Source organism: Asparagus officinalis, chromosome 2, assembly GCF_001876935.1.
Source record: "Asparagus officinalis chromosome 2, Aspof.V1, whole genome shotgun sequence".
Lineage (NCBI taxonomy): Eukaryota > Viridiplantae > Streptophyta > Magnoliopsida > Asparagales > Asparagaceae > Asparagus > Asparagus officinalis.
The window spans coordinates 5,700,646-5,724,492 of NC_033795.1; the positions used below are offsets into that span (position 1 = coordinate 5,700,646).

The 23,847-nt window shown below is 33.1% G+C and overlaps 2 protein-coding genes across 2 annotated transcripts; both read left to right on the plus strand.

Annotated features, from left to right (window-relative positions):
- LOC109830039 (uncharacterized membrane protein At1g06890-like) lies at positions 1,400 to 11,031 on the plus strand. Its single transcript, XM_020397192.1, has 8 exons — positions 1,400 to 1,687; positions 1,772 to 1,944; positions 5,654 to 5,838; positions 6,828 to 6,895; positions 8,210 to 8,342; positions 9,327 to 9,488; positions 9,573 to 9,845; positions 10,650 to 11,031. The coding sequence occupies exons 2-8, from the start codon at positions 1,833 to 1,835 to the stop codon at positions 10,752 to 10,754; spliced, it is 1,038 nt and encodes a 345-aa protein (XP_020252781.1). The 5' UTR covers positions 1,400 to 1,687; positions 1,772 to 1,832; the 3' UTR covers positions 10,755 to 11,031.
- On the plus strand, positions 12,069 to 15,500 carry LOC109830040 (GDSL esterase/lipase At2g40250-like). Its single transcript, XM_020397193.1, has 3 exons — positions 12,069 to 12,330; positions 14,191 to 14,485; positions 15,195 to 15,500. Exons 1-3 carry the CDS (start codon positions 12,109 to 12,111, stop codon positions 15,380 to 15,382), a joined length of 705 nt encoding a protein of 234 aa, XP_020252782.1. The 5' UTR covers positions 12,069 to 12,108; the 3' UTR covers positions 15,383 to 15,500.

The window sequence follows — 23,847 nt, forward strand, 5'->3', positions numbered from 1 at the left end:
CAATATGCTCAAAAGACTCTTTTTTCTCTCTACTCCTCTCTGATAAGCCGTTCTATATATATAGAAATCCTAAAACCAAAAACATACTAGAAATTCTAAAACAAACAACAAAACAGATTATGAATCTTAATAACCTGTTATCAAAGCAGATTAGGAATCTTGTTACGAAAACAGAGTAGGAATCCTAATAACCCGTTACCAAAACAAATTAGGAACCTGCTATCCAACAAAAATTACTGTTCATGATACAATAAACACTATGGTTGCTACAGTATGATTCAGAATATTAAAATTACTGCTCATGATATAGTAATATTTTCAAACTTAGTCATATTGTTTGTGTTGCAATGATTTTTCACCCATAAACACTGCTCATGATACAATAAAATTTTTGTCCCTTTATCTTAACCTTAAAAATGTTGTTCATATTTTTTTGTCCTTATAAATGATGAATTTAACCTTTATCAGATATTCTAAACTATAAATATTTTTTGGCTCTATTATAGAAAATTGATAAAACTTACTAATTGATGTATTATTTTGTTAACTGGTTTGAAAATTTAGTCTGCAACTAGTATTAAAAAATTGTAGCTGAAGTTTTTGTTAATAGTTATATACAAAAACCATATTATCAATTTGGCCACATAGAATTTGGTAAATAATACCGTAGTGCAGGCTTAATTGTAGTATATATTTACTCACAAACATATGAGAAATCGATATGATATGAAATGTAAAGATGGTGAAAGAACAGTAATTACTAAGTAAAGCTTGTACAAAAAATTACTACAAAATGGCATGAACGTATGTGTTGGTATTCTCAAATTTTTATTTTTTTATTTTGCAAGTAGAAGTTCAATATAATTTTTTTTTAACACAAGCTCAATATAATTATATATATGACACTTCTCAACAATTCATTCTACGGTAAAGTGTTAAAAAATGAATTACTACAGATATGTGGATTGGAGATCTGCAATGTAGAAACAAATACACTTTTAATCTAATTTTTTGTTGCATTTCTTATATTGTTGTAAGCACAAAAATAAGCCTGGAATAACAGTTTCTACCAAATTTAAGCATCATGCCCCATTTTTGGAGCCAATCCAATATCATTTAAGAACGAAGTTCATAAAGAGTGACTACTCCGTACACCTATCAATGTAAAAAAAAAAGCAAAAAGAAGACAGTTGTAAATTTAAAGTTTATTATAATTTAGAAAATGGATTCATGTTTCTAAGATTACGAACTTTCTCATTATTAAGATATAAGGTTCTATGACCCATCATATTAATTTTTCCTGCCTAAAACTGCAAATTGCATGCTTTAGAAAACATTTCTATTTTTACTATTATTCCTCATCTTTACAATCTTGTTTCCATCAAGAAAAAGGAAAGAAGTAGATAAACGTTCCCATACACCGAACCGACACTCACACCTGCTTCGCTTCCTGTGTGCTAACAGATCTCCACCTCCCTCCTCTCTTTTGTAGCTTTCTTCCAAAATAAGCGAATAATTAATAAGAAAAAAAAAAGAACTAACTCCAGAATCGCGATATAAATAGATTCCCAATTCTTCAAGCAATTAATTTCAAGGGAAGGTAGATTTTCTCCTCAGTCTACAGAGATCTAGGGTTTTCGAGATCCTCGAGTTCCAGATCTCGATCTCGGTTTCGATCGGGAATGAGGTTAGTTCTGTTTGTTTCTCTCTCTTAGTGCTACATTTTGTTTAAAGATTTGGAATTGCGATTTAAAACTGTTCTTGAATTTAGATTGAGAAACTGAAGGAGTTGAGTTGATTGGAGATTGGAGATTGGAGATTGGAGATTGGAGATGGGAGAGTTTCAGCTGGGGACCGTGGGAGCGCTGAGTCTTTCAGTGGTCTCCTCGGTTTCGATTGTGATCTGTAACAAGGCGCTCATCAGCACTCTCGGATTTACTTTTGGTAAGAGATGCCGATGACTCTTTGATTAATTGCATTTGTTGCGTTTTTAGCGTTAGATTTATAGTTTGTTTGAATTCGACTTGCTTGTTGTTGGATAATTCGTCCTCAATTTGTTAAAAATGGCTCCTTATTGGTTATTATTAGGATTTAGTGAATTTTGGCATTAAGTTTAGTGTGTAGTTATGTGGAAAGTGTTGCATACCGTTCTTTCATCTTTGTCGTATTACATAAGGACTTTTTGCCATTGGTTGGATGTTGTATTTCCTTGTTGGATACGATGTTTTCTACTCGATTTTGTTATTATTCTCTGGATTTATTGGTGGGTGTTATTATTTTGTTAAGCATTAATTCCATGCACAATTAGAAGGGCATGGCTCTATGTTTGGATATTGTATGGTGCGTTCATTGTTGTTAATACTCTCCATGCAAATGTTCTAAGCTCAATGATTATTTTACGTAAATAGTTTGAGCTATTTCATGTATTTTGTTGTTGAGTTTTTAGCATTTATGTGACGTGTCAACTTTAAGCGGATAGTTTCTGTAAGGTGACACGATGGAAATAACGCAAACAAAATAGAAAGGAAACAAAGAATGAATGATACCGCACCTAGGAGGAAAAAAATTTAATTTCACTTCACGAACTAAGCTGATACATCATCATTATTTGAACCAAAACCGTCTTGACCATTTGAATGGAAAAAAGCGTTAATCTCTATTTTTTTCCAATACCAATATGATTTTGATTGGTGTGTCATACTTTTATGGATCCAAGTTTTACCAATAAAACCCTACCCTTGTTTGCAATCATGGTTGTGATTTATACCTTTATTTGTGTTCTAATATGTTTTTCCTGTATCATCATTGTATCAGTCTTATAGCTTGAAACTCTTTTCAGTGTTGTTGAATTTTAAGTATAAGTTTAGTTCTAGAGAGCTACATAAAGGAAAAGTTTGTAATGAGAAAGTTGCACAATTTGATGTTAACTTTAGGCAGGTGTCTGATGTTCTATACAAGACAATTTCCACTTTTGTGCTAGCAAGGTACTTACAAAACATAATTGTGAGCTCATTCGTGTCGGTGCATTGTTGTCTTAACTTTTTTTGTTGCTAAGCAGAGGACTTGGATTGTGGACATCCCACAACCATCCCTACCATTTTGCCATTGTGGGACGTATCCTCTACATGGCCCATTTATGCATACGATCAGATCCATCACATTATTTGTTAAATTTGATACTATTGTTATTCGGTCGTAGTATATTGGAACGAATTTGGAGAATTTTAATGCTTGTTCACAAAAACATGCATATGTTCCACCCACATGAATTTGGAGAATCTTAATGATTGTCCAGACAAACAAACGCATACACATACATATATTTTGCATACCTTTTTGATGTTGGCTAACTATTCATTTAAGTTACAGATAGCTTTGTGCATGTATTTGGATGAATTGTTGAGACTCAAACTTCTATCAATCCATGTCTATGATTAAACTCATTAAAGATTGTTGCTTTGTTGATAGTTTAGTGATTAGGCATAAGAGCATAGTGGACGGTAGGGGTGGAAATGAACCAAATCGAATCGAATACCATGGTTTTCAGATTCGTATGTGGTTAGTTTTCACGAATTCGATTTGAATTACATTATGAAACTTCAGTTGAATTGGAAGCAGTTGGTCAAATTCAATGTTGATTGTACACCGACCATATTTGTTAAATGTTCACGAATATCTCACTAGCACACTGGGTAAGTCACAAGATTATTGGGGATGAGGTCTTGACTTCAAACCCTATGTCTGAAGTCTTTTCTTATTTATTTTTATAACGTTTTACTTATGTTATTACGATATCTCACTTTTAGAATTATTATATTATATGTTTATAAATTATTAATATAATACTTATAAATAGCAATATTTATAAAATTATGGACGCATAAAAGATAATACAATGCAATAATATATAAGTAGAAAAATATAAACGAATATTTAATAATCAAACGAATCGAATATACCTCAGGTCAAATTCTATTCATTTATGAACCGAATACTAAAAAAATATTCATTTACTATTAAATGAACTACCTAATCGAATATGATTGAATATTTGGACGAATAATAACCGAACTGTTTAACAATTATTTGATTCGTTTCCACCCCTACTGGATGGAATATAAGTTATTTATAGGATCCTTATATATTTGTCTGTATATCATACCCTGCATTTTTGGGCTTTAGGATGCTGCAGTCAAGAGCTGTTTGCTATTTTTCCAATGTTCATAGGAATATTATGATAGCTTCAAACATATACGTTCTCGTTCTTGCCCGCATATCCACATTATATCACGTTCACATAGGAGTGGCACAAATTTCTTGTATAAAAGGACGTTCATAGGCACTGGTGCGAGACTGGTCTTGCTTAGGTTTTTCTTTGCAAGTGCAATTTCAGGGATAATGCTTATATCATTTCAAATTTCCATGTTGGATTAAGGAAACATATTAAGCTCCGGATTTCAACATACTATTCATTTAAGTAGTTGTTTCTTGTTACCATCATTCAGGATGTTGTCATGGAAGATTTTATTCAAGTAGATTAAAAATTTGTACCTCCTGTTTCGAGTTCAAATTTCATCCAACTTTGATAAGTCTAATTCAATTATGCCATTGAATCTGCATATCTGGAAGATTCAAGTAATGGAGTCTAGAAGTTGACTCAGGAGTTGTCCATAGGGTTAATTTTAGGAAACCCCCCTCAACTATGGGGGTCATTTCAGAAAACCCCCCTCAACTATTTTAACTCTAGAAAAGCCCCCTCAATTATGGAGTTGTTGTAGATAACCCCCTCAACTTTCAAAATATGATTTATACCGCCTCAATTTTTCTCACTTAACCCCCTAAACTAATATAATTAAAATTTAAAGGAACACATGATTTAAAATGACCATACTATCCCTAAGACATTAAAATTTTTACCATAATATTCCTTACTTTTTTGGTTACAAATAGCTTTTATTTTATTCCCCCATCTTCATTGCTAGGTTCACGTGCGAATATGATTTTTTTTTCTTTCTTTTTGAAACACTAAACTCTGTTATTTTCTGCTTATATGTTTGAAATAATTGAAACTTTTGAATTTTTTTGAAGATTAATTTCCTCATCCAGACCCATTGAATTGAGGTCTAATATTTTGATCGGGTTGGGTTTTTAAACTTCAATGAATTTTTTCAACCAAGATATTTTAGTCATTGCATATTTTAAATTAAATATTAGAGGGGTTATTTGAAAAAAAAACTAGAAAGATAAAGGGGGTTTTGTGAAATAGCCCATAGTTAAGGGGGGTTTGGTCATATTTTGAAAGTTGAGGGGGGCTATCTACAACACCCTCAAATTCGAGGGGGATTTTACATAGTTAAAACAGTTGAGGGGGCTTTCTGAAACAAGCCCCGTGATTGAAGGGGGTTTTCTAAAATTAACCCTTGTCCACATCTTGCTATACGGAATATTTGATGTACCGTACAATTCAATACAATATGCAGGAAAATTTGCATGCATCTTATGTATGTGTACCTATAGGGTTAATGTAGCTTACCACACAAAATATTGTACACTACAATACACTATATATTTTGATAAGCCTTCTCAGTTTATAAATTAAATTCAAAGCCCTTTGGAAGGCCTTTAGGTGCTTACATCCCCCTGTTATTTGCAGCTACAACTTTGACAAGCTGGCATCTTCTAGTCACATTTTGCTCTCTTCATGTGGCATTATGGATGAAGTTGTTTGAACATAAACCTTTTGACCCAAGGGCAGTAATGGGCTTCGGAGTCCTCAATGGAATCTCCATTGGGCTGCTGAACTTGAGCTTGGGTTTCAATTCAGTTGGATTCTATCAGGTCTGTCTGCTTTCTCTGATTCAGCTTTTGCTAAATATACCCTGGATATAATATTAAGGTTTTATGTCCTTTCATAATTTAGAGAGAATACTACTAAAATTTATCTATTATTCTTTGTGATCAATATGATTGATAGCTATTTAAAATTCACAGGAATAAAGAAATTTCTTTTGACTTTGTTTTTTGGAGGAGCTTGATGAGAGAGAGAGAGGATGTGGCAATGTGGCATCACAGTGCATGCTGACCTCTATCCATAAATGGCTAGTTGACACTGTCTCCTGCAACAAAGTACAGTGAATTGACTGAGGGGGAACAAGAAAATCACATGAGCTGATAGTTACACAACTAGGATAGATGCCTTTTCTAGATAATCTGGAGGGAAATTTTTTTTGAATCTTAAAACTTGCCCTTAACAAAGTGCTTACAAACACTCTGCATGATATTGGGGATGAGGCTTGAATCATGCGATTATCATCTGAGTGTTGGAAAGATAATTGCATAAGATAACCGGGATAAATATCTTGTCTAAATAATCTGAAAAGTTTTTCAATAGTCACCCTACGCACAAAACCGGGGACAAAGTATGGTAGTTATACCTATTAATTTGTATTAAACCACTGATATTTTTTTATTAAACCACTGATATTTTCTTTTAATATTTCATTAAATGTATTATTTGTTGACAGCTTCATATTTGAAAATCAGAGTGTCAACAGGAATACTGGATATAATCTTACTTCATCTTGTCATCTTGCGATTTAGTTTGACCACTAACATCGGAACATCAACTTATGTTGTATATATATTTACATTGTTATATGTCATCTTTTCTTTTAAAAGCAGTCCTAGTACTCTTCCTTTATTTGTACAGTGATGGCTATCGGTTTTGTTTTATCTTACAATTTAAATCTACCCAGAGATTTTGTTTTCATAATTCAGTTGTGGGGTTTACCTGTTGGAGATGATATTTTGCATTTTTTTAATTCCAGATGACAAAACTGGCAATCATTCCTTGCACTGTTCTGCTGGAAACTCTTTTCTTCAGGAAGAAGTTCAGGTAAGCTTACTTACACTGTATTTAGCAGACACTCAAATAGAATAATCAGAAAGTGAAAGGAGCACAGTTATTGTTTATATAGCCCATTAGCTATGGTCTGGACATATTGAAGATCTAGATGTCACGGTCTGGATATATGCACGTCAGCGACACACCTACTAAGTGTGTGGAGGGACATACCAACCCCTTATTACTCAAATCCATACATATACATAATGATGCTACTACAATTTTTGGGTGCATGTACTTCCACAGTTCCACTCCATATTACGTAATGCAGCCCCACCCATATTCCGCTGTTTTAAAATTTTGTTTTCCCTGTTACATTTTAAACTTTAATGTAGTTGGAATGTTTAAGGACAAAAACACAGTTTTTAAGATGTGTGTGCGCGGGCGTGCGGGCGCGTGCATGTGTGTATATATGCACACCCACATGAAGCATAAGCAAAACGTCTCTGAAACATTTTGGTCATACTTGATGAACTTCAATAAACTTCTTTGTGATTTTACCTAAATAGCTACTAGCCTCCTTTTAGAATGTAGCACCCCTTAATTTTATGTCTCCAACAGCTATATTATTATTTGATATGCTTTGTTAACATTATTGATAATTGGGACCCGACAATAGCAATGCTTTTAGTTGAAGTAGGATGCCTGATTTGAGTGCTACTTTAAAGGGGTAGAGAAATTTACCTAATTGGGGCTCGGTCTTGGCTCATGCAGCTCATGGTGTGAATTTGGTCCTAGAGTCGTCTGCTTATCAGGATACGTCAAAAGTATGAGCCTTTTAATTTGAAGGAGGATACTCAAATCAGAAATATATATCAGAAAACCTTAAACTTTTGGGGATTATCAGATAAACCCCCATAACTTTTAAAAAGTCAGAAAATCGTCCTTAGGTTTTGGGGCTATGAGATAAGCCCCCTTGAACTTTAAAATTTTACCAGAAAACTACCCCAAGTTTCACATGGGTGGGTAAAATTATGTATAGGAGTATTTTACCCTGTGAAATTGTGGTTCATGCTGAAAATTTTTGAAGTTAAAGGAAGTTCTCTGATAACCCTTAAACTTTAGGAGGGTTTCTGATATTTTGGAAGTTATGGGGGATTATTTGATAACTGTCCATAGATAAGGGGGCTTCTATGATATTTAGCCAAAATGGAATTGTCTTCTTGTTATTCAGTGAGCTCGTTCGACGCCCGCTGATATAACTTTTGATCCATTGCGTATCCTGTTATTTTAAGATAAATTATATTATCTCATTGTTCTATCTCTAGTTTGTTGTTTATGCACAATGTTTGGTTCCTTTTGCAGTAAGAGTGTCCAGTTCTCACTTACCATCCTTCTTGTTGGTGTTGGCATTGCGACTGTGACAGATCTGCAACTCAATACTCTGGGATCTGTCTTATCACTACTTGCAGTCCTTACAACTTGCATTGCTCAAATTGTATCCTTCAATAGTTACTTCATCACAATGAATTTGCATAAAGTTCTTCAATGACTTTAAGACTCATCAGATATTTGCGTTAGTAAGGTAGTGCTTTGACTTAGTGTTCAAATCATTCGTATTTGCAGTATATGAAAATGACCTTTTATGGACAAAAAAGATGATAACCATTTTGATCGGGAGAGGTTAAGTCTCGTAAGATACTTGCATTTGTAAGGTAGTGCTTTGAGTTAATCTTCAAATGATTCGTATTGGCGTTCTGAAATATTAAAGTATATGAAACTGACATTCCTATGGACAAAACAAGTGATAACCATACTGAATGGGGAGGTTAGGTCTCAGCCCAAGAGGCACATTGTATGTTGAATTTAGCTTTTGGTCAATAGCAATCAAGTATATGTCATAATTTGGTGTTCAGGTCATTTCCATGCTGTATAAATTTGTTCTTGCTATATATAGGAACACTAAGAGGAAATTTCTCAGCCCACTGAACTGGATATTTATGTGACTACTTTCACGAGCATAGTTATTATTGTTTTTTTGTGCATTTGAAACCTGCTGCTTTGGGGTCTGGGCCAACTTCTGTTACGAAACTTATCTGTGTTCTCACATTAGTGGGCTACAACGCACCATTCGTCACACAAAGCTTCTGTGCATTCCTATTGGCAAAATTGAATAGTGATTCCTTGTTGTGGACCCTTCTCAAAGAAGCCATTTAGGAATTTTAGAGCATGGTTGTAGCAGTGTAATAGCATTCAGTAGTTATCAGAAAACAAATTTGACAGAGTTGCTTATTGTATCTGATCCAACAGATCCACCATAAAGAATAGATGTAATAAAGAGAGTTGAAAATTATGTAGCACGGTTTATGGTGTAACAGTGATTCAGTAGGCTAATTTGGAAATTTATTTTTTTAAAACTTTTAGTCACATTCAATGTCATATTGTTCTATTTCTTTTTGGAACCTTAACCATCTATTCTCAGATGACCAACACAATTCAGAAAAGGTTTAAGGTCTCTTCAACGCAGCTATTGTATCAATCTTGCCCTTATCAAGCACTGACCCTGTTCATCATTGGTCCATTTCTTGATGGCCTTCTTACAAATTTGAATGTTTTTGCATTCGAGTACACACCTAAAGTCCTGGTAAGTGAAATTTTTACCTTTTGATTATTTTTTAGTCTTTTTGCCTCTTGCAACTAAGATCTGTTATCATTAATTTGCTTGCAGTTCTTCATTGTCCTGTCTTGTTTGATATCTGTCTCTGTCAACTTCAGCACATTTCTTGTAATTGGAAAAACATCGCCAGTCACTTATCAAGTTTTGGGTCATTTGAAAACATGCTTAGTTTTGACATTTGGCTATGTGTTACTTCGAGATCCATTTAGCTGGAGAAACATCTTTGGTATTTTTGTAGCCTTAATTGGCATGATTCTCTATTCTTACTGTTGCTCAAGAGAGAGTCAGCCAAAGCCAAATGAAGCATCATCCCAGTCATCACAGGTACGGTGCACTTCGAATATCCTCTTGTACTTTATTAATTTCCATATAACAATATTCACTGGGCATTGGACAGATATCTTCTTATTGTAGTTTGCTTTGCTATAAAGTCTTCTCCATTCAATCTTCTTTCTATTAATCATGCTTGCTAAGTGATATTTTAGAAAGTTTTCCGCTGGTCACAATTTCATTTTTTTAATGTAAAACTGTAAAATGCATGAACAGTTTGTACCACATTATCCAGAATGTAGAGTGCTTCAGTTAGAAATAGAGCAGGTATATAGGACAGTATTAGTCACATAAAGTGGCATACTAGGGGCTTCTTTGATCGCTTCGTCAGAATGAAATAGAGTCTTCTCGAACATGTGACAGTTTTTAGGAAGAAGAGGAGAGAAAAAAGGTCCGGTGAGCCATAAGGAAGAACAGCAGAGAAACGAGAGAAGAAGAACAATAAGAAGGGGATGAAGAACTGTAAAACAGCAAAAAGGGGGAGGGGAAGATTGTGAAGCAGGAGCAGTAAAGGAAGAAAGGAGAAAAAGAAAAATGAGAGAAGAATAAGAAGCAGAGGGTGAAGAAACAGAAAAGGAGTTTAAACGTGATTAGGAAACCATGACGAGGAAAGTGTCAGTTTGATTGGTTGCACTCGGCGGCTGTCTGTTGATGAATTCTCTAATTTTGTTCCTTCAAAAGCATCGATATAAAATGCAACATTATAAGTAGTTCCTTGTGTACTCCATTCATCACATTCTAACTATGAACTGACTTCTCATTTTTAGTGACTCATCCTTTCTTACCAATTAACTTCAGGTAAAGGAGGGCGAAGCAGATCCTCTACTTGGTTTGGAGAATGGCACGGTTGGTGATGCTCAGAAAGGCCCCGTGTGGAGATCGGACAAAGACCTGCATGCCTAAGTCTTCTCCAAAATCTTCTTTCACAACATTATGTAAAAATTGCTGATAAAAAAATCGGCTTTAGTTAGGAGGTTGGAAATGCTGATGGCATCTCTGTTAAAGTCTCTTATAAAGCGAGGAGAGTTGGAGACAATATTCTTTTAATTGAATTTTTGGTTGCCATATGGTGATGGTCTCATATAGCTCAGCTTGTACTAGAATTTTGTTATTGATTTTAAACCAGCTTGTCCTCTCGTTCTGCAATCATTTCAATTGTTATCAATTGGATGTTTAAGCCCTTTTGTTTCTTGGTGGATGAAGAATTCTGCTGTTAATTGTATTCCTGATACTTTTTCATGTTTCCTACGTGCTTAATCCTGATTTCTCTGATCATTTTTGTAAGTTCAGCGACATGCAAGGATTTGTTTCTCCTTAACCCAGCATCTGTGTACTATCGGAGGCTACAGTTTGAAAAGGGTCATACTTCTTTAGTGACCCGGCGCCTAAGAATTCTCAATCCCATGAAAATACCGTGCTCCAGAAAATATGCTTTTTTTCGCCTTATCTAAGCCAAGTAATGAATACATGTTTTTTATTTTTTAAATTAATTTTTTTACCGAGCCTTCTGTCTTTAGATTTTAGAGTTCCTCTACGCAGAGATTCGATCTGGTGAATGATAGATAAACGCAACCGTGAAAAATATCCACCGTAAGTTACGCAACCCAAATTTCACAGTGTTTCATCAGACGGGGGATTTTTAACAGAAACAATTCCCTTTGCTATAAATCTCTACGAACAAAACAAGCACCGCTATAATTATCAGAATTCAATTCAAGCACTAACTCCCAATCCAAAACCCCTATAAATACTTAGCACAATGCAAACATCCAACAAAAACACAAAGATAAACACATGCACGTATTTGCATCATCAAAAAACATGAACAACTCCAACATCACCTTCATCCTCTTCTCCCTCATCCTCCTCCTCCCTCTCCCTCTAGCCTCCTCCTCCTCCCAACCCCACAATATATCGGCCGTGCTCGCGTTCGGCGACTCCACCCTCGAACAACAACTTCATCCGAACCCTCGTCCGCCGCCAACACACCCCGTATGGCCGCCCACACCGGCCGCTTCTCCAACGGAAAACTCATCACCGACTTCCTCGTGTCCTCCCTCGGCCTCAAGCAAACCCTGCCCGCCTCCTCCGACCCCAACCTGACCGTGGCCGACCTCCTCACTGGGGTCAGCTTTGCGTCGGCCGGGTCGGGGTTTGACGACCTGACGGCGGGGACGGCGGGGGTGGTGACGATGGGGAGTCAGGTTCACAGTCGGGGTTTGACGACCTGACGGCGGGGACGGCGGGGGTGGTGACGATGGGGAGTCAGGTTCACAACTTTGAGGAGTATGTTGGGAGGCTGAGGGAGGGTGTAGGAAGAGAGAAGGCTGATGGGGTAGTTAAGAGTGCGGTGTTTGTTATTGGCGCGGGGTCTAATGATTTGATAATGAACTATTATTTGACTCCTCTGAGGAGGGTGAGTTTTAGTGTGGATGAGTATCATGGGTTTTTACTGCAGAAGATGGAGAGCTTTGTTCAGGTGTGTATTCACAATTTACAAACTTTTCAGGTTTTTTAAATTTAAAAAAAAAAGGTTAAATTTCAAAGCATGCCATTAATTAATTTTGAACCGCACTTACAAACAAAATTACCAAAAAATTGGTCCTTTTTTTAAAGTATTAGTCCAAAATTCATAACAGTGTCTTGAAATTTAGCATTAAGAGATTGAAGTTATTAATTTTTGGGTTAACTGGGGATATACGTTTTGTACTTTGTATCTCCCTTGTAATTCAATTGTGACAGATAGACACCCCTTGAATGAAATTCTTTTTTCTTCAGGAGGTTTATTTGTTTAAAAACAATTTTCTCGCTCTCAATGATTCAAAAAAATAATTTAACTTAGAGAGTCTATTTGCAACAGTAGAACGGCACAGAGTCTATCCGCAATCGGTGATAGTACAGGCCAGGTCTATTTGCAATTAAACGTGATTTTTCTTATGGATTGGTTGACACTTGGGAGAGATTTTATTGAAAAATTAGCAAGATTTTCATGGTATAAAATTTTCTTTTCTTATTTCATATTTTGAAGAGAAATGTAATTTATTTACTTACACTCACTTTGAAGCATAGCTCTTATTTTTCATGTGCATAACTTAACAAATACAGTTTAAACATATGAATCTTCATATTGAGCACAAGGATTCGGATCCTCTCCGCTACAAAAAAAAATAGTGGAGGGACCACTACATAATCACAGTCATTGATTATCTAGTTGATGGTTATGATTTTTTCTTTTAGTGCAAATTAGGAATGAGTGCAATACACGGGGGTATGGTAAGTGTTAGATTTAGATTGTATTATAACCGCCTACTAAGTAATCAACGCTTAAGATTAAAAGCAGTGGTCTCTCCACTACTTTTTTGTAGTGGAGAGGATCCAAATCCTGAGCACAAGGCTTCTCTGTTGTGATTTCTACACTTGGAAGTGTAGGTTTAAGTAGCATGAAATCTTCCTTATTAATTCTAGTACTGTTCTATACATAGCCAACTACTAGCATTGTTTCAGGGAAGCATATGAACTCTTATCTTTCTTGATAAAAGCACCTCCAAGTCCACACAATAGACTAAACATCACAGTTAAATCTATTCCTCTATACAAACATGAGAACCCAAGATTTACTGTTCATGCTACAGTAAACGCTACAGTAAGTAGCAAACATGAGACTGGGCAGCAATTGTTTTGTAAGGATATTACTGTAGCAATTTGAAAATTCAAAAAGTTGATGCAGCAGTTAAAACATGGGTTATTGTAGCGAGGAAAAAATATGACGTGCCTTGCACGGTGTTCACACTAGTCTATACAATAGACTAAACATAACAGTTAAGTCTAACTATTATATCTTCTCCAATTATTAGGCACCTAATTCTATTTTCAGCTCCCCTTGTGCCTTTCCACCTCTTCTGTCTTCCTATTTACGTACAATCATAAAAAGGCTGTGGTGGCAACAAGAGGCGGAAAAATCTCTCATTTTCTCTCCAAATAATATGTTTTTTATTTGATCTTTTGACCCTGTTACCGGGCTATAAATCATTATTTAAATATGCATAGCTCTTGAAGATTAAGATGCCTCAACCTCAGTCATGTAATGTATAATGAGAAAATTTATAGAAACAAGAAGGTGGAGATTATGAGTTCTTCAAATATTCTTCATTTACCATTTTTTGGCCTTTTAAACGCATTATAAGGGAGACTACTCCCACATTTTGAGTGATGTTAATGTTGTATGGGTGCATTCACATACTCAAACTTATCAAATTTTCATAAATACCTGTACAATTTCTAAATCTTTGCGGTGTTAACACAAAGTTTCCCCCTGTATATATTATGTATGAATGTGCAGCGGCTGTACACGTTGGGTGCCCGTAAATTCACGATTTCTGGCCTCCCACCCCTGGGATGCGTCCCAATTCAGATGACAATAAACACCGTGACCGCTTTAATGAAAACAGGCTCCTTTACAAGATTGCTTGGTCCGCGAGTTTGCATTGATCAGCAGAATGCAGATTCGGTTTCATACAACTCAAGGCTGCAAGCCTTGATCAACAGAATGGAGTCTTCGCTCGAAGGCACCAGATTCGCTTATGTGGATATATACAATCCAGTGATGCACATGATCAAGAATCCGGGGGCATATGGTGAGCTTATAATGTACTTGTTAAGCGTATTCGCAATGCTAATATTTCCTGCAAACTGCCTCATATTAATCTTTTTTGTTTAGCCATGATTTCAAATGTTTCGAAGACTATGAACTTCAAATTGGCAGGGGATATAATTCAGAAGAAATAATGTGACTTACAATCTGAATCTGTAAATTAAGATACTCCCCTAGTTTCTCCAACTTTTATTAAACTTTTCTGTCAAAATTAAAATTTTGAAACCTTGAGCATATGAGAAAATGGATTTCTAGAAAATATGGTGAGACTATGAAGCATATATATCTACTCACAATTCTAATATTTTCTTATCACCTATGATTTTCGGTCAAAAGAATGAAGTTACTTCTACATGTTTCTAGGCCTTAACTTCGAGTAATCCTGATCAATTTTCTCCAACTTTTTAATATATTTTTTTAGAAAAACAATTTTCAATTTTAAAACATATGAAAACGGAATTGGACGTCTTCCCCTTTTCCCTTTATTTAAATTTTTAGAGGGAAAGTTACTAGAAATTCCCTTTATCTGGAGAGGTGGGGAAACAACTCCATGTGGAATTTATATATAGAAATCTTGTACAAAGTTCCTTAGTTTTTTGGCTCATTATTGATAACCAAAAAGGCGATAAAATTCAAATATGTTATTGTTGATACTGAATTTTCCTTGATTTGATTTTTTGGTGTTTAATCAGGGTTTACGCATACTAGTATTGGCTGCTGTGGAAGTGGGATGATAGAGATGGGACCAGCGTGCAATGGCGGCTCATGCGCTGACACCTCAAAATACTTGTTCTGGGACTCAGTTCATCCCTCTCAAGCCACCTACCGAGCTCTCTCTGACCAGCTCATGCAAAGTCTCCTCTCACAGCTTACTAACTAATGATTACATTGATCATGTATTAATATTTAGGTTTTGTAAGTTCTATTTATTTGAATAAAACATGTTGGTTATTTTTATTTTTATAAATTTTTTGATATCAACTGAAATTATTATGGTTTGAGGTTTCTTTGGAATTATTATGGTTTGAGATTTCTTTCTTCTCTGATTCTTTTCTTTTTGAGTTTACTAGATTAGATGCACGTGCATTGCACGTTGTTAAGTATCATTATCTTTTTTTGGTTCTATTTTCTTACTTAACTTAGTTGTGAAATATTTCTTTTAATTTCACGTGAAAAAGTAAAATAATTTATTATCTGCATACTATATAGTTAATCAAAAGTATTAAAATTACCATAGCCAAAGTCAAAATTACACGGTCAATTCACATTAAGTGCAATTTATAATAAATAGTACATGAATGTAAAGATCCTTTTATTAAAAACTAATTTTTATGCAAATAATTTCATTCTCATCGCAATCCTATGTTTTCATCTTATAAGTTGCACGAATTCACAGTATTTTATACCCTTTACAATTTTAATAATTAAATTCCACTTTAATGTTATATCCCATGAGGCTAATAGGCTCCTAAGGAAAGATCATATACCAATAACCATGTATCTTAACTATGAGAATTTTTTTAAGGTAATATTATTATATTCTATATGTTTATGTTCTGGATTGTCAAAGCAAGCTATGAATGACTAATTTTTTTTTTATGCTAGTATGTATGTTTTTCTTGGTAGAATAAATTGTTATTTTTTGAGACATAAAATTGCTTTATAGCTAACTTTGACAATTTCATGCAATTAGAGATTTGCTCATGTCTTTAAATTATATTTTTTAATGAGCATGAGCTATCTATTTATTTGAAGATCCTTCTCCATTTCATACGATCAATCTTGTAATTCAAAGCATTTTTAGCTCAACTGCCTCAGCTATAACTTCTATCATGATTCATCTCTATTTCTTAGTACGTAGTGGCTAGTGTTACTCTGATGGGATCTAGTTATTCTAATTTAAGTCTGTTGAAATAATTACAAGTGGTGAAGATCATAAATATTTTGAAATGATATATTTCATTACCATACCTATTGAACATTTCAAAGGCTCGCAATTTGTGATGATCCTAAATATATTAAAATGATATATATTGAACATATGATGATCAAAACATCAAAAGAACTTAAATGTGACTAAAATTAATTTATACCACTTTTCACGCATGTTTATAAAGTATTTAGAAATATAAAATATTTAAAATGAAATACATTAAGTTAGAATTTAGTTTTAAATTAAGAGCCCTTATTTGAATAATCTGAGATGCATAAATTCTTTGACTTAACATATATATTAAACATTTCAAAAGCCTAAATATCTAGCTTTCACTTTTCAAACTACCTTTTTCAGTTATAAAAAATAGAAAAAACTTTTTTTCTGAGTTGGTTGCTTATAGTAAAATACTATATTTTTCTTATTTAATATAAAAATTTATTAAGCAAACGATATATCTCATGTTTAATGTAGATAACAATGAGAATAAAGTAAAATATTTTAAATGCTGAATATCAACAAAAAAACCCCATTAACTTTGGATGATAATCAGATAATCCCGCATAACTTTAAAAATATCAAAAAGTCCACTATATTTAGGGGTTATCAGAAAACCTCTTTAACTTTGAGATTTTTATCAGGAAATCACTCCAAAATCGATAATTTTAGGGGAATTTTCTAATAAAATCTCAAAGTTGAGGTTTTTTGATAAGATCTAAAAGTTAAAGGGGGTTTCTTATAATTATTACTTAGTGAGATTTTATAATATTATATTTTAAAAAATAATGGATTAATTTTACAAAAACTCCCTCAACTATTTTAAGATGAGGAAACTCTCTCATGTTTAAGTATATTGTAGATAACCCCCCTCAACTATGAAACTTCAAAATAATCCCTTGAACTTTTCTCACTTAACTCCCCTTAAATATATATATTCTCTACGAAAACCCCCTCAACTATTTTAATTTGAAAAACTCCCTCAGATTTGAGCTTAATATAGATAATCCCCCTCAAGTTTAAAATTTTAAGAAATCACGATGAATTCTTCTCACTTTACACCCTAAAAGCTAACGTTGTTACCCTAATAACCCTATAAGTTTATATTTTTTTCCACTTAACCTAAAATATTTTTTGGAAAAAACCCTCAAACATCGGATGTTTACATTTTAAATATTTTTTAGAGGTTTTTCATAAGTATTAAAAATTTCAAGAGTTGATTATAATTTTTAGATGTTTAGGAGATTTGCTTCTAATTATAGATTTTTTGGGGGGTTGTTTGTACTTTTTATATTTTTGGGGGGTTTTAGTAATTTTCTTATTTGTAATTTTCTAATTTAAAGGGTTTGTTTATGATTTTTTAGATTTTTAGGGGGTAGTATATAATTTAAAAATTTTTAGGATTCTATTTTTTCATATTTAAAAATTTCTAGGTGTTTTTTTGAAAATTTGAACATTTAGGGGTTTGTTTTTAATTTTCAAATTTTAAAGGAGGTTGTTTGTACTTTTTTGATTTCACATAGGTTATTTATAACTTATAATATTTTTATGGATTATTTATAATTTTAGAATGATAAGAGTGTTTTTCACATTTTTAGATTTTCTAAGGGTTTTTTTTTGCAATTTCGTGAAACCCTCAAAATTAGCATAAAGGTAAATCTCACTAAACCCCCAATAATTTTACTATTTGGAACTAAATATCAAATATCTTTAAAACTCTAACTAAATGCCCAATAATTTTTGGCTAAAAATCCTCAAAATTAACATCATTAATTCATGCATAGTCAAATGACTAAAGTACACCCCAATAACCCAATAAGTTTTACATTTTTTCATTTAAGCCCCATTAATTTTTAGCAAAAAAACCCAAAATAACGGTCATTTATAATTTTTAGATCTTTTTAGAGGTTCGTTTGTATTTACTAGAATTTTCAAGAGGTTAATTATAATTTTTAGATTTTAGAAGTGTTTGTGTCTAATGTTTGATTTTTTGGAGGGTTGTTTTTACTTTTTATAATTTTTTAGGGTTTTCTAATCTTTTCAGGTTTCTTTGTAGTTTTGTAACTTAAAGGGTCAATTTATTATTTTTAGGATGTTTAGGGGCTGCTTGCAATTTAAAATTTATAGGATTCCATTTGTAATATTTTACTTTTTACGAGATTTTTTGTAATTTTCATATTTTTCACGTGTTTGTTTGAAATTTTGAATTTTTAAGGGTTGTTTATAATTTTTAATTTTAAAGGGGTTTGTTTGCATTTTTTGGATTTTTAAGAAGTTCTATGTAATTTATGATTTTTTTGTGTTACTCATAATTTTAGAACTTTAAAAGTATTTTTTTTTTAATTTTAAGATTTTCAAGGGTTTTTTACAATTTTAATTTTTAAGGGGCCTATATGTTTTTTTAGCTAGAAAATTTTGAGTACTATTTACAATTTTAGAATTTTTAGTAGCTATTTATAATTTTTCCTTTTTTTGGCTGCTTATCAAATTATGGGTTAAGTCGCAAATAAGATCGATTTGAGGGATATATACTATGCTTAAGGATTAATTTTAGCCAACGTGAAATTTTAGGGTAACACCATTTTGGAACTTAAGTGCAAAAATTCAAAATTTTTTTGTTGCTTTCTGAAATTATCTAACTTAATTACTAAGGATTTGACAAGAATTATAGATATTTTGGGAGTTTAATGCTCAATTTAAAGTTCTGAAATGTTCATTGAAATTCATTTTTAAAAGTAATTAAGGAGGGATAATGATAATTTTTTAGATTTTTTTAATTGTGGATAGTTAGAACTTGTTTAGAATTAACAAAAATTTAATTATCATAATTTTCTACTTTTTTGTGAATAGGAGTTTCTAGTAATAGATATGAATAGTTTTAATTTAATGAGAATTCGTAAGAAAATAGAATTAGTTGGATACCTGTCATCTTTTAGTAGGATAGAAAATTAGTCGTTGACTGTTTGTCCTCTTGTTTTTTGTCTGTTTCTGTCCCTTTTGTTTTTGAGACAGAGTGTTGTTGAGGACTTGGCTGGTTAGGTTACCATAACTGCCTTTTCAAAAAAAAATTATTTCTACTATTTGATCTCTTTTAATATTAAATTTTGGTTGAAGATTTTACTTTTAAATTATTTGAATATTTTAGGATAAAATTAGAATGTAATATTCAAAAGGATTAAGGGTAAAATTGATCATAGAAATATTTTCTTAAACTCACTCTTTTATAAGGAGTATGAATGATATGATATGATATAATATGATGATATGATATTGCTAACGTGCAAAGGTTCTAGTGCTTAGTCATAAGAATCTCTTAATTAACACGTGCACGCTTTTTAGATGATGGTGAATGAGGAGGACGGAAATGAGGCATTGGAGGGGGAAGCTAGAGGTGGAAAATTGAACTCCTTTAATCTCTTAATTATATGATTTGGTTCCTCCTCCAATTTGGGATGTAGCAAGATGATATGTACTTAAGCAATTATGATATGAATATGACCATGAATAATAATCCAAACATATGGCAAGACAAACTATCTTACATTTTCTTGACTAAACTTTTAAACGTAACACTATATTTCTCCCTTCTTTTCCTTCTTTTTCCTTCGCGCTCTTCCCTTCTGTTTTATTATGAACTCCCAAACCTACATGTAAATTTAAATGATTGAGCTTATGTATACGGATGTGCGTGCGTTTATGGAGTAATGAAATTATGAGCTAGTATAATTGCTTAATCAAATTCATGATCGGCGCCGTTCATCTTGTTCAAAATATTATTAAACTTACATGTATATAAATTTATATGAATTTAAGCCTTCCAATGTAAGAATATCTATGGTTTTATGAAGTATAGAGCTGTTCATTTTGCACCAAGCTGTATAATGGTTAGAAGTATATGTAAACCAAATAGATTTTTATACGTATGAGTTACATGATATATAAATCAAGCTTTTCAATACAAATAATCATATTGAGTAGCCGGCTAGTTCACGATAAGAATATCATTTTACCATCTCATTTTATCAGGTGCGAGTGCGGATTACATACCTATATATCAATCTTAATTTTGCTCTCCGAACTGTGATAGCAGATGTGCTCGGTGATCAGACTATGTCAATGAGTTATTTGTAAGATTATGGGTTGTCTTTGTTATGGATCACATCCTCAATCCGTAAATTCTTCTTTACAATGTGATGAGAGATGTGATTAATGATTATATCACATCAAATGAGCCGTTGAAGAGATGAGTTTTCTGAAATTTATTCTTCTCAAAATATAAATTCAGTGACAAAAATACTACTAAAATAGTTAAAGAGTGATAAACGCTAGGGGGTTAAATGCAATTTACTCTAGAGTAAGCGCCATTGTAAAGAGAAAGTGTGTCATCGTACAAGTTATACGCAACTACTCATCTATATCACTTGATAAAAAATTTCAATAGTAAATAACAATAAATTAAGAGACATTTTGATAAAAAATTAATCATACTATTAATCACTTGTAATTATATAATTTACAAATACAAAAAAACATAGAAATTAAAATGATAAAAATAAATTCTTTATTAATAACCAGTTGATCACTAACAATTACAAATTTATTTTGTAATTTGCCGCATTATAATAGAGGAATACATCCCAACTAGGTTGGCACCTATTCATCTATATCACTATCATTTGTAATTCTTTCCAAAATAATTTATCACAAATTTCCAGTGAAGAAGTAAAAATTACAAACTAATGAATAATTTCTACTCTTTATCTCTATATGCTACTCCCAACTCTTCAAGTTTATCTTCAATACTAGCTATCCGATCGATGCATTAAGTTTTCTTCTCGTACCTCCACCAATCTTGTAGGCACATTACCACATGTACGGTGTATGCATCTAATGATGTCATGTGGTCGTCGATCAAACGTCCTGTTGTGCTGAAGGCGGATTTCAAAACTACCGGGAAAACCTGCACTATTAGTAAGTCACGAGCCATGATGAGAAGTATAGGATATGAAACTGTTCTATATACTCTTCACTATTACAAAATATAGAAACTATTATTTTAACTTTTAACTAAAGATGCAGTAAAATATTGTTTATTAATTTCAGAAACTTCTATTGATGATCCAGATCCACCAGTTAGCTGAGCTATCAATAATTCCCTATCAAAACTCTTACCTTTGCCCTGACTTGAACTTGTAAAAGCAAAAGTTATAGACTGATGTGTACTTACACCATATATAGTTGCATACTCATTATATAATTTAAAAAAAAATTCTAATAATATTATGATGAGTAAGAGTAGTAATAGTTTGACCATCATCAGTGTCTATTATTATGTTACCATATAAAGAATTTAACAAACTTTGAAGGCCAACATCCTTCAAACATGGATCAATAAGAACTCTCAAACCAAAAATAATAGGAATAGACCAAAAATACTTATTAAATTTACTTTTCATTTGAAAAATCATATTTCCAAAATAATTATCCATACAATAATTATTTTTTTTTTTGAATATTTAAATTTTGTAAAGCAGTTTGAATAATAGTTAGATAATAACATAGTAGTATCATAAAAAACTTGTAACATCTCTTTTACACTATATATAACTGACCATTCATTCTCAGTTATTCCATGCATATTACCAGAGCTAGAACTAGAAGTATAGAAAATAATAAAATTATATATAGTTTCTTTATACTCTATTGCAACATTTAACATTGTATAGGTAGAATTCCACCTATGATCAACATCTTTTGGAATTAATCTAGGTTTAAATTTTTTTCCTTTTACACAATTATTTCCATCTTTTAAGTCTTTGTTCAGAAACATTATGAGCATAAGCTACTGTCCTAATCTTTCTATCATGAATTTAATTTCACCAAATGTACGTTGAACAAATAAATTTAAAATATGACACATACATCTAATATGAAAAATATCACCATGACATGATAATAGTAAAGATGATTTGATATGATCAACAACTACATTATTATTATTTGCATTATCTAGTGAAAGAGAAAATATTTTTTCTAAAATTTATAATTTTATAAGTTCTTCAATTATTAAATTTGCAATATTAATACCACTATGTGAATCTTCAAATGTAATAAAAGAAATAACTCTTTGAAACATTTGCCAATCATCATCAATCCAGTGTGTTGTGATACATAAATAAACAGTTTGTGCTCTAGATGTTCAAATATCAGAAGTTAAAAAAAATTTACAGTTTAAACTTTGCAAATAAGAAATTATTTTTGCTTGTTCCTCGTGATAATATTTCAAAATATCACATTGACAAGTTTGACGAGAATTTTTTTAAATACGGGATAAAAACTATCTGTAAACATATCTTCAAATTCATCATCTTCTACTAATTTAAAAGGAAGAATTTTAAAAATAATAAACCTAATGATGCATGTCCTCGCTCGGATTGCGTTATAGTTCCAACTACCGAAACTACCGGAAGATGAGGATTGGGAGAGTAAAGATTGTCGGATATCACCTTGAGGTTTCGTCTGACCTTTGTTGTGCTTTTCTAAATGGCGTTTGAGGTGGTTGGTGCCGCTTTTATGATAAGCTTGGAAAATATGGCTGCACAACGCACATTTAGCCTTCTGGGTGAGAAGTCTACCGTGTTGATCCCTAGTGACTTCTGTCTTCTCGAATAAGTTTCACACATCAGACCTCGGCCTTTTAGGAGCTCTAGGTGCAGAATCATCACCGTCAAATTTGTGATCAACATCGGTAGGAGTAGTAGGAGTAACTGTAGCTCCTGTAATAGGAGTATTAGGACTCATTGCAACATCAAAAGTTGGGATTTGTCATTCATAATCAGAGGAGGAAGCCATTTGATTGAAGAATTAAAGAGCAAAAGCGAGTATTAAAGAGTATTAGAGAGAAGTATATGAGTTTTTGATGAGAAAAAAGAAAAATAAATAAAAACTCCCTCTATTTATAGAGTCAGCCCCCTAGCCAAATGACCAAAATACCCTTAATTTTTGACCGTTTTTGGGAGTATTTTGGTCAAAAGCCCAAAAATAGCCGTTATGGCCGTTGGAACGGGCCGGCCCGGTCCGAACGGCCAACTGTCACGAACGTTGGCGTCCCCACCGAGTCCAGGCCCGGACCCGGTAACTCCGGCCCGACCTTTTTGCTGGCCGGGCCGAGCTAAGTCTGGTGTGGGTGCTGACGAAGCGGTCTGGGCACACGCTCGGAGCCCTGTTAGGCCCATATTTTCGGACCATGCCCGGGTCTGACCGGCTCCGGGTCTGACCGGCTCCGGCCTGGACCCTGACCTTGGGCCCAAATGGACAACCCTGCAATCTTTGGATTAATAATCATCCTCAAAAACCCAAAATTAGAAGGATATATATGTAAACATCACCATCTCCCACTATAAATAAATCCCCCC

Excerpts from the sequence above, each read along its gene's own strand:
- LOC109830039 (XM_020397192.1), top strand. The coding sequence starts at position 1,833 with ATGGGAGAGTTTCAGCTGGGGACCGTGGGAGCGCTGAGTCTTTCAGTG. Across the intron at positions 8,343-9,326 it reads CAACTTGCATTGCTCAAATT|ATGACCAACACAATTCAGAA; the intron begins GTATCCTTCAAT and ends ATCTATTCTCAG. Across the intron at positions 9,846-10,649 it reads CATCATCCCAGTCATCACAG|GTAAAGGAGGGCGAAGCAGA; the intron begins GTACGGTGCACT and ends AATTAACTTCAG.
- LOC109830040 (XM_020397193.1), top strand. The coding sequence starts at position 12,109 with ATGGGGAGTCAGGTTCACAACTTTGAGGAGTATGTTGGGAGGCTGAGG. Across the intron at positions 12,331-14,190 it reads AGATGGAGAGCTTTGTTCAG|CGGCTGTACACGTTGGGTGC; the intron begins GTGTGTATTCAC and ends ATGAATGTGCAG. Across the intron at positions 14,486-15,194 it reads CAAGAATCCGGGGGCATATG|GGTTTACGCATACTAGTATT; the intron begins GTGAGCTTATAA and ends GTGTTTAATCAG.